Here is a 22,411-nt window from a genome sequence, read left to right as displayed (position 1 = left end):
GAGGAGAAAAAAGAGAAAAGTTCCACCAAATCCCATGCAAGAAGGTAGTCAGGTCAATAAGATGGAAAAGTGCATTTAATATAACCATCCAGGACTTCAAAAGTCAACTCCAACCTGGAGCAAACTGCGAGACATGCATCATAAAGTCACATTTATAAAATTTAGCACTTCTTGAAAACATACCAGCGTGTGCTCATAAACAAGTCCTGCGTGTCCCAAACACTCTGGTGTGAGATCATCTACAGAGTTCATAGCAATGCCACCACAGGCAAGGGTCAATCTGAAAAAAGAAAGAAAATACTGTAAGCTATCATTACTTAGAACTGGATTGTGTGTTTCATAACCCTGCACAATGCATTTTATATAATTTTTTTTTTTTTTTTTTTTTAAACAGACTGACCTGGCATTTAAATCAAAGCCGCAGTGGTGCAGCGGTAGCATTGTCGCCTCACAGCAAGAGGTTCTCCCATTCAATTCTCGGCTGGAGCGTCTTCTGTGTGGAGTCTGCATGTCCTCCCCACGTTCGAAAGACATGCGTGAATGGGCGTGCCTTCGTTGAAGGTTGGGAGTCGGGCTGGCACCTCGGCACCATAAAAATCGACTGGCAATCATTAGTGTACTGGAGTTCCGCTGTGGCGACCCCTAACCGGGAAAAGCCGAAAGTAAAAAAAAAAAAAAAAAAAAACATAGCAAAACAATAACCCTACTGTGAGGTAGGATGGTTATATATATTCCCTGTAAATCAGATCAATGTGGCAATATATTAGCAGTTGCACAGTAATAAGAATCTAAAAGTTTGGATCACTGATAAAGCAGCATTCATTATGAAAGGGACTTCAGCCACAGACCAATTTTCACCCACAGAGTTCAAATTCTACAGCTCTGAACATCCACTGATTCTCCGCAGTCTCTTTTATACAGCAAATTACAGGCAGAAAGAGGAGAGGAATCTATGCCATCGTCAGTTGCTTTTGTTACGGAACAAAAAAGAAATGTGCCAACACCAGGCCCATAAAGTACAGTTTTGTACCTACCATAAATGTAGATGTCCGATAGGTATGCATCTGCAGTTCTAACATATGGGTTTGTCCTGACTCAGGCAGCCCTTCGGTCGGCCGGATTCCAAAGTCTGGGTCTGGCCTCGGCTGATGTCGCACTTCACCTGACTTCATAGCTGCTGTGGTATAAAGGCATCAGCCAACGCCATTTTCCTCAGTGTTTCTTGCCCCAGATGCCAGGTGCCCTCTAGGAAGGCTAAATTTGGATAAATGCAAATAATTCCAAACAGTAGAGAGCAAAAATTATTTATTTATATATATATATATATATATATATATATATATATATATATATATATATATATATATATATATATATACACACACACACACACACACATATACAAAAACAAATACACCATAATAATTTCCCCCAGCTAGCTAAAAGAGGGGTAGGTACCCTAGGAATACCACAGAGGGGAAGGAGGGTGGGTAATCCTGACTGCAGATGCATACCTATCGGACATCTACATTTATGGTAGGTACAAAACCGTACTATGTCCTTCAAGGATGCATCTGCAGTCCTAACATATGGGTAGAATACCATAGCCAAACTGGGGGAGGAGGCACTAAGATAAAGATGGTGTAGTCAAGATCCCTTGCAACACAGCAGTTGCAAAACCTGCTCGGGATCTGGAGTATAAAGGAAGGTTATAATGCTTGGCAAATGTATGCACGGAGCTCCAAGTAGCAGCTTCTAAAATGTCTTTGGTAGCCACTCCTCATAGGAAAGCTGTAGTGGTGGCTGTAGCTCTTGTGGAATGAGGTCTGATATTTTCAGGAGTTGTCTTTCCATGAAAAGAGTAGCAAAATCGTATGCAATTTCCTATCCATTTTGAGATTGTCTGTTTAGAAATTGCTTTTCCTTGCATTCCTGTTGCATATGCTACTAGAAGTTGGTCAGTTTTTCTGTTGGTCTTAGTTCTGTCCAGATAGTAGCGTAATTGCCTGTGCACATCCAAGGTATGTAGCAGTCTTTCCCCCCTGTTCTGTGGGTTGGGGAAGAATGTAGGTAAATGAATCGCTTGGTTCAATGATACTCTGGAGACCACTTTTGCATAAAGGTAGGGTTGGTTCTCAGAGACACTCTATCCTGATGGAAGATAAGGAAGGGCTGTACTGCCATTAATGCCTGTAATTCAGATACCCTTCTTGCTGAAGTGATTGCTAGCAGGAAAGCAGTTTTCCAAGACAAGAACTGTAAATCTGCTGTTGCTGCTGGTTCAAAAGAGGGAAGTGTTAACTTTTCCAGTACAAAGTTGAGATCCCATGTAGGTAAAGGTGGTTTCCTTGGAGGCTTTACGTTCTTGATTCCTCTCAAGAACTGTCTGAGTAGAGGATGAGAGAAGACAGGAGGATCCATGTTGTATTCTGCTGAGATTGCTGATGCATGAATCTTAATGGAGGAGTAGGACAGGCCATTGTGGAACAGTTCTGCTAAGTATTCCAGGATGTGTGCTATGTTTGCCAATGAGACATTTTCTCCCTTTGCTGCACTCCAAATGAGGTATCTTTTCCATTTGGCTGAATAAGTTCTCCTTGTGGAGGGTCTGCGAGCCTCCAGGATAATGTCCTTTACCCTCTGAGATAAATCTGGGTTATTTTGTTTTATGCAATATTCCAAAAAGCTAGCTGCAGTGTTTTCAAGTTTGGATGTAGGATCTTGTAGTTGTTCTGTGTTAGAAGTAAGGGACACAGAGGTAGAGGCCATGCGTGTGTCCGAGACATGCTTCTCAGTAGCGGGTACCAATGTTGCCTCGGCCAGTCTGGAGCTATCAGGATTACCCTTGGCTGATCCTCTTTGATCTTCAGTAGGACTTTGTACATCAAAGGAAGAGGTGGGAATGCATATGCTGTCAGGTTTTTCCAGCTGAAGGAAAGGGAGTCCACCCTCCAAGCAAGTGGGTGGTATGCTCTTGTGCAGAATTTCTTCAATTGGTAGTTGTGTGGGGAGGCGAACAGGTCTATCTCTGGTAGTCCCCATTTCTTTGTTATGGTTTTGAAGATATCTGGATGCAGCATCCATTCGTGAGCATCTGTGGTAGTTCTGCTTAAGGTGTCTGCTAGTGAATTTTCTTTTCCTGGTACAAATCTGGCCTGAAGTTGAATGTTGAAATTCAGGGCCACATTCCACAGGTCCATTGCCATCCGGCATAGAGGATATGAGTGTGTACCTCCCTGTTTGTTGATGTACCACATGACTGTGGTATTGTCCGTCCTTATCAGCAGGTGACCTTGTTGAAGGAATGGTCGGAATGCCTGGATTGCATATTTCACTGCCAGCATCTCCTTTAGATTTATGTGTAGATTCAGCTGGTCTTGGGTCCATAGGCCTTGTATGCACTTGTCCACCATGTGTGCCCCCCAGCCTAGGTCTGAGGCGTCCGTGGTGATGGTCTGGATTGGATGAGGTTTGTGGAAAGGCAGTCCTCTGTTCAACTGACAGGCCTGAGCCCACCACTGGAATTCTTGCTTCAGGCATGGAATTATTGGAATCTGGGCTTCTAGACTGTGCTTGTGTTGAGACCATACATTCCTTAGGTACCATTGCAACTTTCTCATATGCAGCCTGGCATGCGGAATCAATATTATGCAGGATGCCATGTAACCCAGGGCTTGCAGGACTTTCCTTGCAGTAAGCTGAGTTTGTGTTGTTAATGTCATGAAATATACTGGTAGTTGCTTTTGTTTTTCTTCTGTGAGAAAAGCCATCTGAGTTGATGTATCCAGTTCTGCACCCAAGAATGTTATCCTTTGGGATGGTACTAGTCTTGATTTTTGCATGTTGACTGTGTATCCCAAGGCTTGCAACAGTTGTATGACCTTTTCCAAATCTTTTGTTAATTTTGCCTTGTTGTCCGCTTGTATTAGGCAGTCGTCCAGGTATGGGTAAATTTGAATTCCCTGAAGCCTGCAATGAGCAATTACTGATGCCAGGCATTTCATGAATACTCTGGGCGCAGTAGATAAGCCAAAGGGCAATGCTGAGAATTGATAATGCTCTGATCCTGCAAGAAATCTGAGGTGTCTTCTGCAATCTTGTCGTATAGGGACGTGCAGGTATGCCTCCTTGAGATCTAGAGTCACCAGCCAAGACTCCTTGCCCAGCATGGGAAGAAGTTGCTGGAGGGTCAGCATTTTGAATTTTGGAACAATGAGGTATGTGTTCAGAGCGGACAAGTCGAGAATAGGCCTCCATTGATTTTCTTTTCTTGGTACAAGGAAAAGCCTGGAGTAAAATCCTTGGCCTTGTTCCATAGGCGGTACCTTTTCTATAGCTCTCATCCTTAGTAAGTTGTTGATTTGTCTTAGAGCGTCTGTTTTTTGGCTTGGTGGTAGGTTTGGCATTCCTCTCTTTTTTGGTAGAGTGTGGAAGTGAAACCTGTAGCCTTTTGTCTATTGTTTGTAAAGTCCATTTGTCTCCTGTAATGTAATGCCAGTTGTGGGAAAATAAAGCTAGTTTTCCGCCCAAGGGTGCTTCCAGTTGTTCCCTGGTAGGTGGAATCAGAGCCAAGTCATTGTGTCTGTCCAGTGGAAGTGGTTGTAGCTGAATCTGTGGCAGTACTTTTCTGGTTGGTAGGTTGCCACTGACGTCCCCTGTAGGCACCCCTGGATTGACCTCTGCCTCTTGGGCGTCTACTTCTGCCTCTCTGTGCTCTGGAGGTGTCTGGAAAGGACCAATTCTTCGAAGACCAATTTCTGCTAAACCTCGGAGGTTGGACCTGTAAGAAATCCTTGACTGTTTGGACAGATTTTGCTTTTTCCTCCACCTTCTTTAGAACTTCCTGTGCAGGGGAGCCAAACAAACTTTGTTTCTCCATAGGAGCATCTAGGAGTTTTGACTTAACATGGTCTGGTAAGGATTGTTCTTTTAACCAGGCATGCCTTCGAATCACTGTTCCAGTCATAGCTGATCTAAAGGAAGCCTCCAGTGCATCATAGCCACATTTTAAGAAATGGTTACTGACCTGCTGAGAGTTATGTACCAAATCCTGAAGGGGCTTGCGGTCTATAGGTTCAGGAGAGGACAGTTTTTTATTTAGCTGGTCTAACAAAAATTCCTGGTACTGAATCATGTGAAATTGACAGTTTAAGGCCCTGGCGAAAGAGTAGCAGAAGTATAAACCTTTTACCCCATCTCTCTAATGCTCTAGATTCCCTTTCAGAGGGAGAGGATTTTTGGCAGAGGCAGCTGCCACAGCTTTAGGGCCCTGTGAAATGGTTTCAGGATCTGCCACAGGAGCCTTATACAAATGGTAGTGTGTGTCCGGGACCCTGTAATATCTGTCAGGCTTGGCAGGGGCCGGAGGAAGAGAATCAGGGGCAGTACAGGCATCATTGTATGCATCATCAACAACTGTTAGTACTGGAGGAATGGCTAAAGGTCTATGCTGTGGTAAGTGTAAGAAGGTCCTTAGCCTTTTCCTTGAATCTGAAAAATCCTGGCCCTGCCATTGAAAGTGTTCCCTCATAGCATGTAAGGTTTCCCCAAAAGAAAATTCTTCAGGAGGAGAGGCAGAAGGAATGGAGTCTTCTGCATCAGAATCCTTATAAGGAGAATATGGGCCTTCCTGAGGGTCTGAGATATCAGAGTCATCCAAGGAATAGTCTGTGGAAACAGGTTCCGGGGGTTCAGTCCTAGGCCTCTTCTCTGGAGGGGGTTGAGAGGCCCTGTCTGGGTGAGGTTGGGATCCCCTGATCAGAGAAATGAGATCCTCAGCCAGGCTGAGCATTTGAGAACTAGAGGTAGGCCTGTGTGAGGGAATTTTAGCAGGTAAGGCCTTAGAAGATTTAGCTGCTTTAGCCCTGGCAAAAGCCTTGATAGACATAGATGCAGGAGGTCTAGTAGCCCCACGTGCAGGGGTAGATATGTCTAAAGGAATAGTATCTGACAAATCCTGGGTGCTTGCTTCTGTAGGCGCAATTTCTGTAGCCGATTCAACCATGCTTTGTGAAGCCTCGGCTACCGGAGGCCTGTTTTCGGCCGAAGGAAGAACCGAGGACTCTGTTTCAGCCGAAACCGAGACACTCGCGGTTGGCCTAACCGTGGTTTCAGCCGAAACCGCGAGTGTCGGTCCTTTTCCTTGCGCTTTTTAGCTAATTGTGCTGTCGGAGTCTCCGACGGCATTTTGTAAGCAAAAGCGGGACCAAAAAACTCCTCTGCAAACTCCGACCGACGTCTAAGCGTCCGTCGGTTGAAAGAAGCACAGGCTAAACAAGCTGATACGTCGTGGTCCGGGCCTAAACAAGGAAGGCAGTAAGAGTGGAAATCCTTATGAGGTATTTGTTTCCCACAAGTTAAACAATTCTTTACTTTGTCTGACATCGCTGAGGCAAGAAAGAGTCCCCAACGGGGTACTTAGCTTTTTAGAAGTCTTCGGTAGTAGAAATCTCTGGATCTGACCGACAGGCACTTGCGAACAGCTTCTGCTTCGGGCACCGCGCGGCAAGAATGACTGAGGAAAATGGCGTCGGCTAATGCCTTTATACCACAGCAGCTATGACGTCAGGTGAAGTGCGACATCAGCCGAGGCCAGACCCAGACTTTGGAATCCGGCCGACCGAAGGGCTGCCTGAGGCAGGACAACCCATATGTTAGGACTGCAGATGCATCCTTGAAGGACATCAGAGTATGTTCCCTTCTGCATGTACCTAACCAGGCACTTGCACCAAATGGAGCTGCCCCAGAGGTTTCTCGCTAAAAAAACAGATAATGTAAAACATGCCTTATGCGGACCAACTAAAGGCTTTATCCCTTTTCTCAAGTCTCCTACTGTTTATTGAGAGGGGACTTCTGCCTGACCTACAAGGCATTCTCTGATCCAGCCTTGATAAAAATGTTACAGATTCGCAAGAAAAATTGAGAGTTGTGTTCCATGGACCTGAACCTTATTTGTGACTAAAACAACTAGCTGGAGAGAGATTTGTATCCCCAAAGGCCACTTCATCTATGGAATAAAGTTTCTATCTTCATAAAACAAAGCCCATGCTTCACGTTCTTTAAAAATGATAAATGGATGGTGAACTGTAAATTCACTCCCAGGGTACTGCCCATGTCCCTTATGGACAGAAAGCCTGTAAAATGACTCAGGGCTCCAACATCCAAAGACCCACTACCCTGATACAACCTCATCCCATATCTAGGGAATTAAGATACAATACTGTCATATACTGGGCATTACTGGCTAGGCTTATAAAGGCTTTTGTGCCATTAACCTAATAATCAACCATGAACCCTTGGTCACCAGAACCCTGTGGCCTGCTTAGCAGCTTTGACCTCAGTTCTTGGTCTTGTGTCGGCATTTGAAGACGGGGACAAACTCACTACAGGTTCTGGCCTAACAGGTACCAAACTAGGGGACTGCAAAGACACCTCACCAGAACTGGTGGTCTCCAGGCGAGGACTGGCAGGCGCCAGTGCACAAAAGCTTAGACTTTCCATATTATAAATACTGTTGGGAGGGATTTAGCTCTACTTTTCATTGTTTTGTTGTTAAATCTAACACAAAAATGGGCAGTCAGGCATGTGGTGCTGAGATCCAACAGAACAAGAGTGGAAGCCTTTGTAAGGGATTTGATTCCCCACACAAAAGGCAATTATCTTTTTTAAACATTAACATCCTTATCTTAACCGTATTTTTTATGTTGAAAGATCCCTGACAGGGTACTTATCTGAATAATCTGGTAGTTCAAGCCAGAAGAATGGATAACCCTCGCAAATGCAGTTTTGTACAAAAGACTAACATGGCAAGACAGAAAAGTGTAAAATCTTACTATAACCATAGATGCCCCTCATCTTCACTGCTGCAGTATTCTTTACTTGTGGGATATACCTGTGAGAAGGCACCAGACATCAGGTAGTATACAAAAGTCTTTTGCCACTATACGGTAGGTGGTATGTCGGCTGCAGTTGAACGGAGGCATGTGCCATCCTCAGAACCGAATGCCCCAGGAGGAAGCAAGAACAAGGATACGAGTGGTCAATACATCCAGGAAAGTTGAGATACCAGTGGAGAAAGCGGGAGGGATACAATACTGCAGCAGTGAAGAGAACATCTATGGTTACATTAAGATTTTACACAACTTTTCCATGTCCTTGTATTCACTTGCTGTAATATTCTTTACTTGAGGTAGAATACCAGAGCTCAAGAGGGAAGGGAGGAAGTAGAACTCTATGAAGCAATGTAAAATGTCTTTGACAAAACTGGTTCTAGCTCTGGAGATAGCATCCAGCTTGTAACATTCAGTAAATGAATGAACAGTAGACCACATGGCTGCTTCCAGGATGGCACTATTATCCAATCCTTTGAAGAATGCCTTTGCTGAAGCCACAGCTCTGGCAGAATGGGCTTTCACGGGTGCAGCAAGATCTTTTCCATGGCGAGTGTAGCAAAATGAGAGTGCTTAGATGCAGGAAGACCCAGAGCCCTGGAGTGAATATTAAAAAGATGGATCAGATTGAGGGTTTTTGTCTTGTCCAGGTAATTTCAGTTGTCTGTGAACATTAAGTCAGTGCAGAATCCTCTGACTGACTTTGTGGAGAGGGGAAGAAAGCTGCTAGTAGAATAAACTGATTAAAGGATAGCTCACTAAACACCATGGGCATAAGGAAGGGTTAGTTTTCAATGACAACCTGCCTTAAGACTGACCGAAGGGGGGGGTGGGCAGACATCAGGGCTTGGAGTTCCTAAACCTTTCTAGCTGAAGTCAGGGCTAATAGCAAGACAGCCTTCTATGAGCAATGTCTGAGGGAGACAGAAGTTGTGAATTCAAATGTTGGCAATGTCAACTTCTCTAGAATAAAATGAAAGTCCCAAGGAGGAGGAATAAATTTCCTGGGAGGCCTAATGTGGAGGACACCTTTTAGAAATTATTTTACCTCAAGCCTGGATGCCAGAGGAGGTGATAAAAGCAGAAATAGCTGACAAGCTTTAACTGACGAATAAGCCAGGCCAGTTGAGAGCAGTTCACACAAACACACAAATATTCCAGAACCAGTGGTATTCCCACTGCCAGTGGGTCTTGGTTCTGAGAGACGCACCATAGTGAAAATCTTTTCCATTTGGAAAGTTAAGACTTTCTAGTGTTGGGTTTTCTGGCCTCCTGCAAAACCCTGAACATGTCCTCGGAGAAGAAGGTGTCTGAAGGTAATTGGAATTGTAATCACCCACAGTGTCAGCTGTAGTGTTGACAAGTGTGGATATACAAGGGATCCTCTGTTGTGTGTGACAAGGGTAACTTGTGGTGATGGCCCTTGGCTAATTGCAGGAGAAGGGGGAACCAATGCTGTCTTGGCCAAAAGGGTGTCACAAGCAAGATTTTTGGTTGATCCTACCTGATTTGAGAAAAACTTTTGGTATTACAAGGAGAGGGAATGCATATAGGAATATCCCCTTCCACAAGGAGGAAGGGGCATCCATTTTCCAAGCCAGAGGACTTCAGACTCTGGCACAGAATTTTGGAAGTTGTCTGTTCATTGGGGAGGCAAATAAGTCTGTGTGTGAAGTACCCCATTAGTGGACTATGTCCAGGAACACATCCCTGTGAAGCATCCATTCATGGGATTAGGTCCAGGACGTGCTCAGAGAGTCTGCCACAAGGTTCTTGTTGGAAGAATGTGTACGGCCTGTATTGTCATGTGTTGAGCCAGGTATTCTCACACTATGACAGCCAGCCTGCAGAGAGGGTAGGATCTGGTTCCCCCTTGCTTGTTCACATACCAGAGTACAGTCATGTCGTCAGTGAAAAGTTTTAATGCAGCAGGGCAAAGGAAGGAATGGAAGGTTTGTAAGGCTAGGACCAACGATTTCATCTCCCTTACGCTGATGTGTTCTCTTTTCTGTGATAGGGAACACATTCCTCAGACACCAGATTTGCTCAAGGCCACAACCCAATCAAAGTCTAATCCATCTGTGCCGGATCAAGACTTTGGAACTCAGGCAGACTGCGGGACCGCCTGACGGCAGGATAACCCAAGTGTGATGACTGCAGCAGGGTAACACGAACATCCAAGTATTCTGAGGAATTCCTTGGCCGTGATGTGGTTTAATGGGAGGAGAGATCGAAAGAAGGGCTGAAGGTCCTCTGCCTTTTGGGGTGGTGGAGACACCTTAATTATGGTCTTTGGATTTGGCAGCCCAGAAAGTGCAGTCTTGAGATGAGGTGATGGTTGATTTTCCTGAAGTTTTCAAACCTCAGATTTCCCAGGAGGATAACAGTAGTCTGTAGGTTCTGTTGAAGAACCTGAGGATTTGCGGCCTGTAAGAGCAGGTCATCAAGGTATGGGAACATCTGGATACCTAGGCGCCTGCAGTGAGCAATCACTGAAGTCAAACATTTTGTGAAAACCCTTGGGGCTGTAGAGGTGCCAAAAGGCAAGGCAGACAGTTGAAAATGCCATGTACCCACAGAAAAACGTAAAACCTTCCTGTACCTGGGGTAAACGGGGATGTGGAGACATTTTTTATGTCTAGAAAGGCCATGAATCCATGTGGGAGCAGCAGAGGAAAAAGTGTTGGTACAATTAGCATTCTGCAGGAGGAACTTTTAAGAAGATATTTAGATGAGAAGTCTAGGACTGGCCTCCAGGGGCTATTCTTTATAGAACTAGCAATACTCCTGAATAAGGATTCTTTCCCTCTGGAGAAACAGGGGAGACCGACTAGAGCCCCGTTGCCACAAATCTGAGGAGAGGTCTGGTAAGAGATGAAGTTGTTCCTCGGGGGCTGTGGAGTGCCAAGCCATAAAGTATCCCTCGATTATGGAAAGGACCCAACTGTCTTGGGTAATAGTTTGCACATTCTTGGAAGCATTTGAGAGGCACGGTGGGGTGGATAATGTTTGCAGGGTAGTCGCACATTCCCTGTCCTGTCCAAAAAGGGTTGTTTTTGTTGGGGTGGTGCCTGAGAAACCCTAGTCCCCTGTGTTCTTTCCTCCCCTAGAAGCTTTACTCTGTTGATGCTGAGAAGAGCAGTGAACAAAGACATGCTTGGAGGGAAAATCGTTATGGAACCTGGGCACTAGGGGCACTAAAAGGTGCTTTAACTCTTAAGACTTTTCTTGTAGGGTTTTGAACAGGGCAGCTCCAGCTGGCCCAAACAAGGCTGCATTGCCAAGAGGGGCATCCATTAATTTGGATTTGAAATCATCCTGCAGTGGCTGAAGTTTAAGTCATGAGAATCAAGTATTGACCCGGTAGTAGCTGTCATAGCACAGGCCTCAACAGCATCACACAGTGGATATAAATAAGTGTACACAGCCCTGTTAACATGCCAGGTTTTTGTGACATAAAAATGAAACCGCAATAAATAATTTCAAAACTTTTTCCACCTTTAATGAGATTTATAATCTATACAATTCAATTGAAAAACAAATCTTGTAGGGGAAAAATATAAAAAAAAATAAAAAACGTACAATAAGTTGGTTGCATAAGTGAGCATACTCTTAAACTAATACCTTGTTGAAGCACCTTTTGATTTAAATTACTACATTCTGTCTTCTTGGGTAGAAAAATCCGCGGTGGTGCAGCGGTAGCATTGTCGCCTCACAGCAAGAGGTTCTCCAGTTCGATTCTCGGCTGGAGCACCTTGTGTGTGGAGTCTGCGTGTCCTCCCCACGGTCGAGTGGTGTTCTAAAGACATGTGTGAATGGGCGTTGAGCTGGCACCTTGGCACTGTAAAAATCTACGGACAATCATTAGCGGACTGGAGTCCCGTTGTGGCGACCCCTAAATAGTACAGTTTTGTACCTACCATAAATGTAGATGTTCGAAGATCCACATTGCTGCAGTCCTTACACTTGGGTAGTCCGCTGTCCTCGGTCGGCCCGAATATCAAAGTATAAGGCTGACGTCGGTCAAGGCGCATTTGACTGACATCAGGACGTCAGGGTACAAATGCGCATGACCGACGTCATATCCTCAGTCTTTTCTTGCCCCAGATGTCAGAAGACCCTAAAAATAAAGGTCAAAACCAAAAGACAGCAAACAAACATCCAAGCACCCTTGCCCTAAATATATGTACAAAATATACACTATATACACAATATGTACCACTCAACCCACACAACCACCTCTAACTACAGAGGGAAGGAGGGAGGGTAAATTGGACTGCAGCAATGTGGATCTTCGAACATCTACATTTATGGTAGGTACAAAACTGTACTATGTTCTTCATCTCACATTGCTGCAGTCCTTACACTTGGGTAGAATCCCAAAGCAGAGGTATGGGAGGATGGCCAAACTATAAGGAAGCAGGAGCTGCCAAAATGCCCTGCAAAACAGCAGTGGCAAAACCAGCCCTGGAGTTAGAGTAAAGTGGCAGGTGATAATGCCTGGAGAAAGTATGCACTGAACTCCAAGTAGCTGCCTCCAAAATATCCTTGGTTGCCACCCCTCAAAAAGCTATCAAGTGGCAGTAGCTCTAGTGGAATGAGGCCTAATCCCGGCTGGAATCTCCTTGCCATGATGGGAATAACAGAAAGCAATGCAAAACCCAATCCACTTAGAAATAGTTTGTTTTGACACAGGCTTGCCCTGAGAACTCAAAGCAAAAGAAACAAATAACTGCTGAGACTGCCTGAACCCTTTAGTTCTGTCCAAATAATATCGCAACTGCCTGTGTACATCTAAAGTGTGCAAAATCTTTTCCCCTTTATTTTGGGAATTTGCATAAAAAGTAGGCAAATGAATAGTTTGGTTTAAAGCCACACTAGAAACCACTTTAGGCATAAAAGAAGGATTAGTACGTAAAGATACCCTATCCTTATGGAAAATTAAGAAAGGCTCAACCGCCATAAGGGCCTGCAATTCAGAAACCCTTCTTGCAGAGGTAATTGCCAACAAAAAAGCAGTCTTCCATGATAAATATTTCAAGTCAGAAGTAGCTGCAGGCTCAAAAGGTTGTAGAGTGAGTTTCTCCAACACAAAATTGAGATCCCAAGCAGGAGTAGGAGGTCTTCGTGGGGGTCTTGTATTCTTTGCCCCTCTAAGAAATTGCTTGAACAAAGGATGAGAAAACAATGGTGGGTCACAATCATAGTGAGCCGAAATTGCTGCAGCATGAACCTTAATAGAAGAAAAAGACAAACCTTTGTCCAGTAACTCAGTAAGATATTGAAGAGCCACACTCAAATTAGGCTCAGAAACATCAAATTCTTTTGCTGCACTCCAAAATAAAAATCTCTTCCATTTATCTGCGTACACTTTCCTTGTACTAGGCCTTCTAGCTTCCAAAATCACATTCAAAACTTGTTGTGGAAGTTGAGACCCTCTATGGTTCAAAACAGAATATGCCAGGCTGTTAGGTGAAGAGAGTGAAGTTTGACATTCAGCAAATGGCTGTCCTCCTGTGACAACAGGTGTGGAATCAATGGCAAAGGCCATGGAGGCTTCCGTACCAGACTTCTCAGTAATGGGTACCAGTGCTGTCGAGGCCAATCTGGAGCTATTAAAATCATCCTTGGCTTGTCCTGTCTGACCTTTAGAAGTACCTTTGGGAGGAGAGGCAGAGGTGGAAAGGCATACACATGAAGATTGCTCCAATTGAAAGAAAGAGCATCCACTTTCCAAGCTGTGGGATGAAACCTTTTAGTGCAAAACTTTGGCAGCTGATGGTTTAGTGGAGAAGCGAACAGATCTATGTCTGGAGTTCCCCATGACACTGTCAATTTCTGAAATACATGAGGATCCAATTTCCACTCGTGGGGATCCATAATTCGTCTGCTCAACACATCTGCTAAGGAGTTCTGTGCTCCTGGCAGAAACCTTGCCTGAAGATTGAGCTGTAAACTGAGAGCAGTCTCCCACAAAATCATTGCTTGCCTGCATAGAGGATAAGAATCGTTCCCCTTGCTTGTTGATGTACCACATGACAGTTGTGTTGTCTGTTAGAATCAACACCTGCCCTGGAAGAAGTAAATCCTTGAAAGCTATTAATGCAAATTGGACTGCTAACATCTCCTTCAGGTTGATATGTAGATGTTGTAGTCTGGCAGGCCACTTGTCTTGTATCCATTTTCCATTTAGATGAGCTCCCCAAGCTTTGTCTGAGGCATCTGTCGTTAAAATCTGACTCGCCTCTGGCCGAGTCACAGAGAGTCCCTTGTTTAGGTGACATTCCTGAGCCCACCACAAAAATTCCTTTTGAATGCAAGGTATTATTTGAATGACAGTGTCTAGATCCTGGCAGTGCTGTGTCCATACATTTTTGAGATACCATTGTAGCTTCCTCATATGCAGTTTGGCATTGGGAAGCACCAGAATACAAGATGCCATGAACCCTAAGGCTTGAAGGACTGTCCTTGCAGTCAGCCCGGACTGATGAGATAGCTGATGGAAGTAAAGGGATAGACTCTTTCGTTTGTCCGGGGTTAAAAAGGCCATCTGGGATGCTGTATTCAGTCTCACACCCAGAAAGCACATGTCCTGAGAGGGTACTAGACTGGACTTTATTTCGTTCACAGAATACCCCAGGCATCTTAGCACTGCTATCACATATTCCAAATGATGAAGAAGCTCTTCCCTTCCTTGAGCCAGAATCAGGCAGTCGTCCAAATAAGGATAGATCTGTATTCCTTTTAGCCTGAAGAAAGCTATCACTGGAGCCAGAACTTTCGTGAACACTCTGGGCGCAGTAGATAAGCCAAAGGGCAATACAGAGAACTGATAGTGAGAAGTCCCAGCTCGAAAACGCAGATACTTCCTGCAACTTAGTCTGATAGGAACATGAAGGTAAGCCTCCTTGAGATCCAAAGTTACCATCCAATGATCTTTGCCCAGCAGAGGTAAAAGCTGCTGTAACGTCAACATTTTGAACTTGGGAATGTCCAGATAAGTGTTGAGGGTAGATAAATCCAAAATTGGTCTCCACGTGTTCCCCTTCTTTGGTACTAGGAACAGGCGAGAATAAAATCCTAGGCCCACTTCTGGCATAGGGACCGGCTGTATGGCCCCTATTTGGAGTAACAGAGAAACTTGCTTGTGAGCCTCTATTCTTTGTTGAGGAGGAACGTCTGGCATGCCTTTGAAAGGAGGCAAGGTATGGAAATAAAACCTGTAACCGTGGTGTATGATATCCAATACCCATCTGTCTTGGGTAATTAAACTCCAATTTTCTTTGAAAAGTGCCAACCTTCCTCCCAAGGGTGCTGCCAGGCGAGAAGGCTCTGGCAGCTGAAAAGGTAGGTCATTGGGTCTGTTTACGAAAGGACTGACCCCTGCCCTCACCGAAGACTGTGCAGGAGAACTCCCTGTTCTAGGCCTGAAAGAGCCCTGAGCTCTACCCCTACCACGTCTAGATCTACCCCTAGACTGGGAATCATAAGAAGGATCGTCCACCCCTTAGTAGGCCAATTTCTACTAAACTTTGGAGGCTGGACCTGCAAAAAATCTTTAACAGTCTGCATAGACTTAGCCTTGTCTTCCATTTTCTTTAAAACTGCCTCAACAGGAGGACCAAACAACACGTCAGATTGTAAAGGAGCATCTAAAATCCTTGTTTTAACATGTTCAGCTAAATTTTGATCCCTCAGCCAGGCGTGCCTGCGAAGAACTGACCCAGAGGCAGCCACCCTAGACGAGGCCTGTACAGCATCAAAACCACATTGCAAAGAATGCTTACCCACCTGTTCAGAAACATGTACTAAATCTTGCAACTCTTTACAATCAATACCTTCTGCCAGAGCATCAACCTTAGACTTCAATTGTGAAAGGAGATAGTTTTGGTATTTCAACATGTGAAACTGGCAATTCAAAGCCCTCATAGCAAGAGTGGAAGAAGTATAAACTTTCTTTCCCCATCTATCTAAGGCCCTGGCCTCTTTGTCTGCAGGAACCGGATTCTTTACAACAGAAGCCTTAACACCTTTAGGCCCCTGGCTAACAGTTTCTGGGTCTGCCCTAGGACTCTTAAAAGATACTTATGAGCTTCAGGCACCCTGTAATACCTATCCGGTTTAACAGGAGCAGGAGGCAAAGAATCAGGATTAAGAGAAGCCTCTGTAAAAACATCTTCCACTACATCCAAAACAGGAGGTATAGCCAAAGGCCTATGCTGGGGTAAAAACAAAATTCCCTAAGCCTTTTCCTGGAATCAGAGAAGTCCTGACCTTCCCACTTAAAATGCTCCCTCATGGAATGAAGAGTTTCTGAAAAGAAAAATCCTCAGGAGGAGAAGCAGAAGGAGTAGAATCATCCACATCAGAATCAGAATAAGGAGAGTACTCCTGCAAGTCTTCAGCCGAAGACTCTGAAATATCTGAAGCCTGCTCAAAACTCCCTAGCTCAGGCTCCACCCTAGGTCTCTTATCAGGAGGGGGCATAGAACCCCTAATCAAAGTAATCAAATCTTCTGCCATTTTAAGCATATGCTTCTTGGGCACAGTTCCTGAAGAGCTAGGGGTAACACCAACTGAAGCTAAACCTGGCCTGCCCCTGGGAGAAGCCTTGGAAACAGAAGGAGAGGGCCTAACCACCCTAGGCAGGGAGGGAGTATAGTAACCTGAGAAGCCCCATCAGCCTGGCCTGCCTCCTGAGAGGCCACATCCTGCAATAACAGAGTCTCCCTGGGATCCCAAAGAAACCTCTGGTGGAACCACCGGCTCCACCGACACCTCTAAAGAACCGGCGTCCGGTACTGGCGGTTCCTCTAGCCTAGGTTTAACTGCTTTGTCCTTGCGCTTCTTCGGAAGCGCGTCGGAGCATCCGACGGCATTTTATAATTGCACCGCTTCCCGAAGACTAACCTGGCACAATCTAATCTTCTCTTACTAGTGCGCTTATTGAATCTAGCACAAGAGCGACACCCAACAACGTCGTGCTCAGGCCCTAAACAAGGAATACACAAAGTATGGTAGTCTCTATGCGGTATTTGTTTCCCACAAGAAATACAATTATTCACTTTTTCTGACATCCGGTAAACCACTGAGGCAAGAAAAAACCAAAATATTCCCCAACGGGGTACTTAGCCAACTTTGACTCGGTCTGAAACTCCGAAATCGAAGAATTTCAGAACGCCAACCGGCACTTGCAACGCTGCTTCTGCATCGGACCATGCGGCAAAAAAGACTGAGGATATGACGGTCATGCGCATTTGTACCCTGACGTCCTGATGTCAGTCAAATGCGCCTTGACCGACGTCAGCCTTATACTTTGATATTCGGGCCGACCGAGGACAGCGGACTACCCAAGTGTAAGGACTGCAGCAATGTGAGATGAAGAACATCGGGGAAAATCCGAAGGAAGAACAAGTCTTCTTGGGTAGGAGTCTATCAGCATGGCACATCTTGACTTGGCAATATTTGCCCACTCTTCCTGGCAAAAGTGCTCCAAATCTGTCAGATTGTGAGGGCATCTCTTGTGCACAGCCCTCTTCAGGTCACTTCACAGATTTTCTATTGGATTTAGGTTTGGGCTCTGGCTGGGCCATTCCAAAACTTTAATTTTCTTCTGGTGAAGTAATTCTTTTGTTGATTTGGATGTATTCTTGCGGTGATCGTGTTGAAAGGTGAAATTCATCTTCAGCTTTCTCCAGACACCTGAAGGTTTTGGGACAAAAGTGACTGGTATTTGGAACTGTTCATAATTCCCTCCACCTTGACTAAAGCCCCAGTTCCAGCTCAAGAAAAGCAACCCCCAAAGCATGATACTGCCATCACCATGCTTCACCGTAGGGATGGTGCTCTTTTGGTGATGCAAAGTGTTGTTTTTGCACCAAACATACCTTTTGGAAATGTGGTCAAAAAAGTTCAACCTTAGTCTCAGACTAAAATTTTCTCACATGCTTTTGGAAGACTGTCTTGTTTTGCAAATTTTAACCGGGCCTGGATGTTTTTCTGTTTAAGAAAAGGCTTCAGCCATGCAACCCTACCCCACAGTTCAGACATATGGAGAATAGGGGAGGTTGTTGTCACATGTACTACACAACCAGTACTTGCCAGTAATTCCTGCAGTTCCTTCAGTGCTGCTGTAGGTCTCTTGGCAGCCTCCCTGACTAGTTTTAGTCACGTCTTTTCATCAATTTTGGAGGGAAGTCCAGTTCTTTGCAACGTCACTGTTGTCCCATATTTTCTCTACTTTTTGATGACTGTCTTAACTGTATTCCATGGTATATCCAATGCTGTGGAACTTTTTTTGTACCCTTCTCCTGACTGATCACCTTTCAACAATGAAATCCCTTTGATGTTTTGCAAGCCATCTGAGATCCATGGCTTTTGCTGTAGCAGGCAACTGAGTAAATGTCAGGAAAATCCTGCTAAGACAGCTGAACTTTTTTTGGGGGTTAATCAGTCTAACTGATGGCAGGTGTGTACCCAAAAAGACTGAATGCTGTAATTAAATCAAAAGGTGCTTCAAAGTATTAGTTTAAGGGTGTGCATACTTATGCAACCAGCTTATTTTATTATATGTTTATTTTTTTATATTTTTCCACCAACAGATTTGTTTGGGTTTCAATTGAATTGTACCGATTATAGGTCACATTAAAGGTGGGAAAAGTTTTGAAATTATGTATTGTGGTCTCATTCTTTTATATCACAAAAACCTGGCATTTTAACAGGGGTGTGTACACTTTTATATCCATTATAACTGCATTTGATGGAGTGTCTTTGCACTTGAAGAACCTCCTAAAAGATTCAGGGCTAAGTACTTCCCTTTAGTATCTGGGAGGTCTGAGACAGCAGGAGTTGCTTGAGACACGAGTTTTAGGGAATATTTAGTCATGTGTCAGGTAGTTGATGGCACTGAAAGACAAAATGGCTGAAGTGTATGCTTTTTCCTTAGCCTTTCCAGGGTTCTACTTTACTTGTCTGATGGAAGTAGTGAAGTAGATAGGAGCATCCTAGATGTCTTGTCATTAGAAGAGATGACTGCTGGGTCTGCTGCCGGACACCTCTGACAGTCCTCAGGGACTTTATAGAAACGGTCTGGATTTTCTGGGAGCCTAGGTTTTGGGATGCACTGTGGAAAGCATCCAAAGGCTGGATGTACTGGTGGCACTGTAGAAGAGTTGCGAAGGTCCACTTGTAAGAGTTGGCAATACCTTTTCTGGACATCTGAGATTTGGGAAGAATCCCACTTAATGTTCACGCATTTTCAAGATGGTCATCCCATAGGACATTTCCTCCATGGGAGAGACCACCCCTACTGACTCCTCCTTAGAGGAGATGTATTCCTGAGGGGAGGTGATTTGAGTAGAGTAGTCTAAATATGATTCTTCGTCAGAAGAGGATTCATCTGAAGAGTCTGGGTCCCTAGCCCTTTTCTGGGAAGGTTGAGAGGCTGGGGTGGGGGTAGGCTGTTTAAGAGTCATAAAGGTCTGAAAGACTCAGAGAAGGGCCTGTCAATCCTGCAGGAGCCTCCTGTGCAGTGGAGACATGCCTTCTTTTGTGGTTCTCTTTGCTGGAGAAAAGTACAGTTTTGTACCTACCATAAATGTAGATGTTCGAGTGTTCACTCTGCTGCAGTTATCACACTTGGGTTATCCTGCCGTCAGGCGGTCCCGCAGTCGGACCGAATTCCAAAGTCTTGGTCCGGCGTCGGTTGCGGTCGCTTCTTCCCTGACGTCAGTGCGCTAGGGGTATATAAGAGGCATCCAACGCCATTTTCTTCAGTTTTTCTTGCCCCAGATGCCCACAGAGGTAGCATAGGATAGAGTGGTAGAGATAAGTTCAGCTAGTTCAGAGGGGATGGAGGGAGGGTAACCTGGACTGCAGCAGGGTGAACACTCGAACATCTACAATTATGGTAGGTACAAAAAGTACAGTTTTGTACCTACCATAAATGTAGATGTCCGAACTGGATAGCATCTGCAGTCATAACAAATGGGTTGTCCTGTCGTCAGGCAGCCCTTGATCGGCAGGATTCCAAAGTCTGGGTCCGGCTTGGCTGATGTCGCACTTCACCCGGCGTCATCTCTGCTGGTCTTCGGTATAAAGGCATCAGCCGACGCCATTTTCCTCAGTGTTTCTTGCCCCAGATGCCAATTGCCCTCTTGGAAAGCTAAATTTTGGATAAAAGCCAATGTTTCCAAAATAGTAGAAGGCAAACACAAAAAATAAACATGTATGTACATATATAAAAACAAATACACCATAAGAGACTCCCCCCCCCCAGCTAGCTATTAGGAGGGTAAATACCCTAGGAGTACCGCAGAGGGGAAGGAGGGAGGGTAATCCTGACTGCAGATGCTATCCAGTTCGACATCTACATTTATGGTAGGTACAAAACTGTACTATGTCCTTCATGGATGCATCTGCAGTCATAACAAATGGGTAGAATACCATAGCCAAACTAGGGGAGGAGGAATAATGATTATGGTGTAGTCAGGGTCCCTTGCAGTACAGCAGTGGCAAAACCTGCTCGGGATCTAGAATATAGAGGTAAATTATAATGCTTGGCAAATGTATGCACGGAGGTCCAAGTAGCCGCCTCAATAATGTCCTTGGTTGCCACTCCTTTTAAGAAAGCTGTGGTAGTGGCTGTAGCCCTTGTAGAATGAGGTCTTATGTTCTGTGGAATTGGTTTTCCATGGTAGGAGTAACAGAATCTTATGCAATTTCCTATCCATTTGGAGATTGTCTGTTTGGAAATTGCTTTTCCTTCCCTTCCTGTTGCATAGGCTACAAAGAGCTGGTCAGTTTTCTGTTACCTTTGGTTCTGTCCAGGTAGTAGCGTAACTGTCTGTGTACATCCAAGGTATGCATTATTCTTTCACCTGTGTTTTGTGGATTGGGAAAGAAGGTAGGTAGGTGGATTGCCTGGTTTAAAGACACTCTGGATACCACCTTAGGCATAAATGTAGGATTAGTTCTCATGGACACTCTATCTTGGTGGAAGATTAGGAAGGGTTGCACTGCCATTAAGGCCTGTAGTTCCGAAACCCTCCTTGCTGAAGTAATAGCCAGTAGGAAAGCAGTTTTCCATGACAGGTGTTGTAGATCTGCTGTTGCTGCTGGTTCAAACGGAGGGAGTGTCAACTTTTCTAGTACAAAGTTCAAATCCCATGCTGGTAATGGTGGTTTCCTAGGAGGTTTTACATTCTTGATCCCTCTGAGAAACTGCCTGAGTAGAGGATGTGAAAAGACAGGAGGATCAAAGCTGTATTCTGCTGAAATAGCTGATGCATGTATCTTGATGGAGGAATAGGACAGGCCTGTATGTAGAAGCTCTGCCAAGTACTCCAGGATGTTAGCAATATCTATGTTCGACACATCTTTTCCTCTTTCAGTACTCCAATTGACGAACCTTTTCCATTTTCCTGCATAGTTCCTTCTTGTAGAAGGTCTGCGGGCTTCAAGGATAATGTCTTTAACCCTTTGTGAAAGGTCTGGGTTAGTTACTGCTATGTGATGTTCCAGGCAGTCAGTTGCAAGTTTTTAGGTTTGGATGTATGATGTTGTAGTTGTTCTGAGTTAACATCAGAGGCATCAGGGTATTGACCACATTTTCTCGAGACATGCTCCTCAGCAATGGGTACCAGTGTTGTCTTGGCCAGTTCGAGCTATCAGAATTATCCTTGGGCGTTCCTCTTTGATTTTCAGTAGTACCTTGTGCATCAAGGGAAGAGGTGGGAATGCATATGCTGTCAGGCCTTTCCAGCTGAAGGATAGTCCACCTTCCATGCAAGTGGGTGGAATGTCCTTGTGCAGAATTTTTGAGCTGGTGATTTTGTGGGAAGCGAATAGATCTATTTGTGGCATTCCCCATTTCTTTGTGATGGCCTTGAAGATGTCGGTGTAGCATCCATTCGTGAGCATCCGAGGTGGTTCTGCTTAAAATGTCTGCTAGGGTGTTCTCTTTTCCCGGTACAAATATTGCCTGTAACTGGATGTTGTAGCTGAGAGCCAGATTCCAAAGGTCCAAAGTCATTCTGCATAGGGGGTAAGAATGAGTGCCTCCCTGTTTGTTGATGTACCACATGACTGTGGTGTTGACTGTCCTTATCATCAAATGGCCTTCTTTGAGGAATGGTCTGAATTTTAGGATTGCCAGTTTTACTGCCAGCATTTCTTTTTGGTTTATGTGCAGGTGCAGCTGGTCCTGAGTCCACAGTCCTTATGCGCATTTGTCCAGCATGTGTGCCCCCATCCTAGGTCTGAGGCATCCGTTGTGATGGTTTGGTTTGCTCGAAAGTTGTGGAAGGGTAAGCCTGGGTTTGACTGGCATGCCCGAGCCCGCCATAGGAGCTCCTGTTTTAAGCATGGGATTAGTGGTATTTCTGTTTCTAAGCTGTGCCTGTGTTGAGACCATAAATTCTTTAGGTACCACTGTAACTTTCTCATATGTAGTCTGGCATGTGGGACCAAGATTATGCATGATGCCATGAAGCCCAAGGCCTGCAGAACTTTTCTTGCTGTTA

General features: G+C 44.8%; 1 protein-coding gene across 1 annotated transcript in view; it reads right to left on the bottom strand.

The window, feature by feature from the left end:
• The window catches only part of CCT6A (chaperonin containing TCP1 subunit 6A), a 1,157,445-nt gene that overhangs the window by 230,800 nt on the left and 904,234 nt on the right, over positions 1-22,411 (bottom strand). Inside the window, exon 9 of the mRNA XM_044054211.1 lies at positions 184-280. Coding sequence (XP_043910146.1) covers positions 184-280 — 97 coding nt within the window. The remainder of the gene's footprint in view (positions 1-183; positions 281-22,411) is intronic.

This window comes from Protopterus annectens, chromosome 13.part0 (assembly GCF_019279795.1).
Source record: "Protopterus annectens isolate FY-2018-M chromosome 13.part0, PAN1.0, whole genome shotgun sequence".
Classification (NCBI taxonomy): Eukaryota; Metazoa; Chordata; order Ceratodontiformes; family Protopteridae; genus Protopterus; species Protopterus annectens.
Note: the sequence above shows the minus strand (reverse complement) of the source record. Positions and strands in the feature narration are given on the sequence as shown.